General features: G+C 40.7%; 1 protein-coding gene across 1 annotated transcript in view; it reads left to right on the forward strand.

Moving 5' to 3' along the window:
- Window positions 1-5,505, forward strand: part of LOC124619661 — an 86,881-nt gene extending 81,376 nt beyond the window's left edge. The window contains exon 6 of the mRNA XM_047146191.1: window positions 4,937-5,505. Within this exon, the coding sequence (XP_047002147.1) occupies window positions 4,937-5,185 (249 nt within the window). The 3' untranslated portion in view covers window positions 5,186-5,505. The remainder of the gene's footprint in view (window positions 1-4,936) is intronic.
- Window positions 5,506-6,000: the final 495 nt, after the last annotated feature.

The raw sequence follows: 6,000 nt of genomic DNA on the forward strand, positions 1-6,000 counted from the left end.
GAATTTATTATTCAGATTCTGATTCCACTGGTACCATTAGATTGGATATAGATCAGATTAATTAATAGTTTGCTTAATTAAAGTTAACACTACAACAAGATATGTGGAAGACTTTGTGAACTAACTGGCATAATTCTATAAGATTATACACGCCAAAAGAAAGCCAAGCATTCCAACTTTACATGAAAGTTCTTTAAATTGTCAAACTAACTGAAGGGATAATTATCATTTAAGTTTACAAACAGCCCAATTTTCCATTGTAGATTTCATTGTAACCACTGTGAAATTCCAAATTTTTACTATTTGTTTGTTATTTTAATTTTTCTGCACAATAACTTACAGCATTGATTAATTAACTCACTGCCGGCCGAAGTGGCCGTGCGGTTAAAGGCGCTGCAGTCTGGAACCGCAAGACCGCTATGGTCGCAGGTTCGAATCCTGCCTCGGGCATGGATGTTTGTGATGTCCTTAGGTTAGTTAGGTTTAACTAGTTCTAAGTTCTAGGGGACTAATGACCTCAGCAGTTGAGTCCCATAGTGCTCAGAGCCATTTTTGAATTAACTCACTAATTCTTATTTTAATGTAATACACCATGATTTTCAATATGGCATTCATACTTAGAAACAAGGGGATTCACATTCCTTAAGAAGAGTAGTGTGCATGTATTGTTCTAAATTTTTGACCAGCAACATTTTCTGTAAGCCAGAATCACATTAGTTCTTGCAGTTCACTCAAAACAGTGAAATCTAACACAGCAAATTTTCAAAGTATAATACAAGAAATGTATGTTCTTATGCCCTTTACACCATCCTATAAGTAGTTTGATCTCACCCAAAATTGTCAGTTTGTGGCTACACATTGCTTTATGATTATCAAGGGTATGGTATCTTATTGTCATCAAAACTAGTAATTGTTGGTCTCAATTAAACTCATTTTGGACTGGATTAATTGAACTACTGAAGTGTTAACTTCTCCAATAAAGTATTATTGTGCAGTGATAAGTGTGAACTGTCATTTTCTTGAGTAAACGTGAACTATGTTTTGGTCCACTTTGCCACTGTAATTGTGGGGATGATCTGGTTCAATGTGCTAACACATTTCCATAGTTGAGGAATGGTCACTGGTAATAATAATTAGAATAAATGTGTGTGTGTGTGTGTGTGTCATTGCAGACTAAATTGAAACACACACACACACACACACACACACACACACACACACACACACACACACACACGCACGGGGTCAGTTCGGGTCGGGTGGGGGGGTTACATGAGGAGAAAGGTGAAAAGTCTACCCTGTAACACTTCTTTCGTTATTTCGTTGATTAGATGGTAGCACAGAACTGTCACTTGCCTTCTGCAAGTTAAGGAATACGGAATCAATCTGCATGCTGTTATAGACTGCTTCCGGTGTATTTTGGAATTTGTGTTGATTCATACAGAGGAGATTTCTATTCTCCAGTAATGCTAAAATACACAAGCATAAAAAGTATTCCAAAATTCCACACAGGCAGATGTTGAAGATACAGGCCTACAGTTTTGTGCATTTGTTGGACATCTTTTCTTAAAAATGGGTTGTCTTACACTTTTTCCAATCATTAGGAACACTTTGCACCTTCAGAGACCTCTGGCACACTGCTATCAGAAGAGGTGCAATATTCTTTTCTATACTGTGTTAGAATCATAATGGTTTTCCATAAAATTCAGACTTTTCCTCTTTCGAGCAATTTCAGTAGCTGTTTTTCCTCATGGTAACTTACTTTGATATATCATTTTGACATAAGTGCAAGAATTAGAGGAAGAATCACATTCAATATACTCCCCCCCTCCCACTGTCTCACTACTTTATGGTGAGTTTGTGTTTGGCTACCAAAGGGCCTAAGTCTTTGCAACACCTGTTGCCTTTCCATGCTGCATATCTATCCTCCTCCTATTCTTCTTCCTCTCCCTTGGGGAATGTGTCTGGGATATTTTTTAGGAATGTGTTCTGAACTTTAGGTATCCTGGCATCAGAACAGTCCCTCATCTGTCTTTTCTTTCTTCATGCATTTTCTATCCTTTCTCCATTCTTCTTCTTCTTCTTCTTCTTCTTCTTCTTCCACCTCCCCCCCCCCCCCACCCCCCCCCCCCCCACCCCCACCGCTCCTATATGGCCCTGAAGACCAGACCTTGCATTTGACATGTAACAGGTGACTAGGTAACACACAATTCCCAGCCCAAGGTCAACAAGTAGGGTTTGCATGTACCCCCTTGTACAGGCCTGGGCCAGAGCGGTGACTGACTGAGCTGTTACCTTCCCAAATTGACAGTTGGTCCTCTGTCAGGAGTTTGGGAGATGTAGTCAATCACATAAGGCAGGTGAGCCTCCCTCTGAGATGGGGCAGATCCTAGTTGAAGGAGCGCACCATTGGAGACGCTATCAGTCGTGGGGATTTTTTTCACAATAATGCAGTCATCATCTGTATACATCTACTAAACCTAAACAGAATGAGGCTAAAGATTCAAAGACTTTCCCAGCTGCACCTTGGTTCAGTGCGTTACCCCATACTGGTCTGTGCTTTGCTGCAGCTAATCCACTTATTATTCAGACAGGTGTTGATGCAATGCAGACCCTGTGAAATTGTGCTCTTGTTTACATAAAAGGACTTAGCTTCTGGAGACCAATTTTGACTTTCAAGCCCAATAACTGCTTACAGCTTTGCTCCTCCATGGCATCCTGTTCGTGTTGAGGCCCTTTGTAAGTTCAATTCTTTGTGTGGTGTTATTGACAGTCAGCCACTTGGTGGTCTGACTGAGGAAGAAATCCTGAATTACTTCTCTGATTAGTGTGTCACTGCAGTCCATCAGGTAATGAAAAAGACTGATGTATCCTTAGTACCTACATCACTCTTTTCCTCAAGTTTCATTGAGTAGTGCTTTCATTGGAGATGAAGGCAGGCTATGATATCATGGTCCAGCCATACATTCCAAACCTGATGAATTGCTACCAGTGCCACCATTACAACCGCACTTGCATGTGCTGTCAAAACATGGCCAAATGTGTTATTTGTGGGCGATTGCCCACCTCTTTCTCCTCGCTGTATCAATTGTAATGGTGACCATGCCACCTCATCCCTTGAATATCCTGTGTATCTCAATGACCAGGCTGTCTGGGAGTTCCAGATGAAGGAAACCTTACCTTACTCTGTCACTTGTAAGTTGTTGGCTAGTTGAAAGCCCTGCATTTTTCCATCTGGCACTTACAGTACCATTCTTGCTATGCCTTGCTCCACAAAGGACATGGCCACACAGACTTGTGACTTCAAATTCAGCACTGCAGTGGTAAAATTTCCCAGTTCATGGTAGCATCCTTGTTTCCTTCTCCTACAGTGTGCAACAAGCCACCAAACCTTCGCCCCGGCTGCAAAAACAACGTACTACACAACCGGAAGGCTAGAAAGGACAGAAGGAATACTCCTGCGAACACTTTTCACATTCCTTGAGCTAACAAACATCAAATTCTTCATCCGCCAACTGCAAAGGCTCTAAGAAATGAGTCACTCCCCCCACTCAGAAATGCTCTTAAATGGTGTTGCCACCTGATACCCACAAGCAGCTGACCTACATTTCACCAGTGCACACTACCTACTGTTTTTCTGCCCTGGAATTCACACGCCAACCCAGGGAGAATTCAGACACCTTTGTAGATCTTGTGGAACAGGATCCTCTAGCCTATGCACACCATAGCAGTGAGTCTTCAAAGGCTGGTACTCAGTAGCAGCTGATGTGGCTACCCTTCATTTGCTCCCTCCTCCCCATTCCCTCCATGACTCTCCTCCAATCAAATGTTTGCAACATTAGATCCCACAATGAGGAATTATGGCTGCTCTTGGAATTGCAATGTCCATTTGTTTCCTTCCTCCAAGAAACAAAATTGTGTCTTCAGAACCACTTTGACGTCTTGCATTTCTTTCCGATCTGGTTTGACCCCTCCCCCCAAAGATGGAATTCCATCTCATGGGGAACCACACTGCTCACCTGGTATGACAACCATAGCCAAACCAGCTCATTGAACACCCAACTGTAAGCTGTTGCAGTTCGTATTATTCTTCCTCACTTTATCTTTTCTCTTTGCATCCTCCAGTCATTTGCTATCATCGGTACATACTCCAGTTTATTGGTCAGTTCCCTCACTCATTTTTCACTGTTTGGTGACTTTAATGCACACTATCCCCTTTGGGGCTCTCTCAGAACCTATCAGTTTGGTGCCCTATCAGTTTGGTGACCTTCTAAATCAACTCAACTTCTTAACACTGGAGCACCCACATTCCTTTCAGTCTACACACACACACACACACACACACACACAGGACCTCTTTTCTTCCATTTGGACCTCTTTTCTTCCATTTGGACCTCTTTTCTTCCATTTGGACTTGCACTGACATACTTGCCTGTTGGTTGAGTGGTCCATTGTCTCTGAAATGTACTCAAGCAACCATTTTCTGAGCACTATGAGTTTGCTCACTCGTACCCCACATGTGTGTAAACCTAATTCACAGTCTTCTAATACTGACTGGAGGCTTTATTCCTCCCTAGTGACCTTTAATGAACAGCATTTCCCCAGTTATGATGACCAGGTAGAGTACCGTATAAATGTTATCCTTACCATCACAGAAAGTTCCATACCTTGCACTTAATCTGCACTTTGTCATGTCCTTGTCCCCTGGTGGACTGAGGTGTGCCGCAACATGATTTAGATTAGATTAGATTAGATTTACTTTCATTCCAATTGATCTGCAGTGAGGAGTTCCTTCAAGATGTAGAACATGTTGCAGTCCTAATTTTCATTTAGAGAAGATACTTCGAGAGTACTACATTTTATGAGTATATTAATGATTTAGCCCTCTGCTTAGAGTATGTGCCAATCAGTAAAGTAGCAAATCCCTTTGTTGCAGGGGGATGGTGGTGGCCCACTCATGTGCCCCATCACCGACGACGACGGACGCTATGTTCAGGTTGGTATCGTGTCGTGGGGCATCGGCTGTGGAGGCAGCAGGACACCAGCAGTCTATGCCAGCTTATCCTATTTCAGAGACTGGATTGATAAGCAGTTAGAAGAAAATAAATTTATAAACATTGCCATACCACCACCAAGTGTGGATCAAGATGAAAGATTTAAAGAACCTAAGCCAACATGGGGATGAGGAAAGAGAACATTATGAGCTTTAGAATACACCATAAAAAATATTTAAATGAAGATTTGGACATGTACTTCTTTTTCTTGGTTGTTCAGAAAGCCATAAGTTAGTATGCAGTAAAGACCTTAGTTTATTTATGCTCTGTAGAATATTTGTCATTAAATTGAATCATGGATTCACACAAACAGGAAACACAAATTTCACTACATATTTTAAGCCTTTTAACAATATACTGTCATGCATGTATTTATAAATTGTACTGTTATGGAATTTTTAATAATAAAAAGGAAGTTTGCATGTCACATAATAAAGGCATAAACACCATATTTCTTTGTATTGCATTTGTTAAAATAAGCAATCAGATATGAGGGATTTGTGACTCACTAAACACATATCAATCTCCCTGTTCTAAGTAGCATATTCCAGAAAAACACAATTTTCAATACTAAAAGATATTGCCTTGTGACATTCCTGTAGTTGCAAAGAGTATTGCTTCCTGCACATTGACATCTGTACTGTACTCAAACAAAAGTACTCACTTGAATTTTTTTATGCTAGTGGAACAAATGTGGGTATTATGAAGCTCCAGGTTTCATAATAATGAAATGAAGTTCAGCAGAAATTTTACAATGTTGTCAATGTTTAGGCACTGATGCCTATAAATCAGCTTAAAAGTGGCATAAAAAAATCAAAATAAAACATACAGATTCTATGAACTCTTCAGCTGTTAAAGGGGCCCCTGACAAAAGTTAATATCACCAGCTGCAGTTCATTGCATATTGCTCATTGATCTTTGCTCTTGGATGGAGATTTAGAAGTAA

The sequence above is a fragment of the Schistocerca americana genome, chromosome 6 (genome assembly GCF_021461395.2).
Source record: "Schistocerca americana isolate TAMUIC-IGC-003095 chromosome 6, iqSchAmer2.1, whole genome shotgun sequence".
NCBI classification, from domain to species: Eukaryota; Metazoa; Arthropoda; class Insecta; order Orthoptera; family Acrididae; genus Schistocerca; species Schistocerca americana.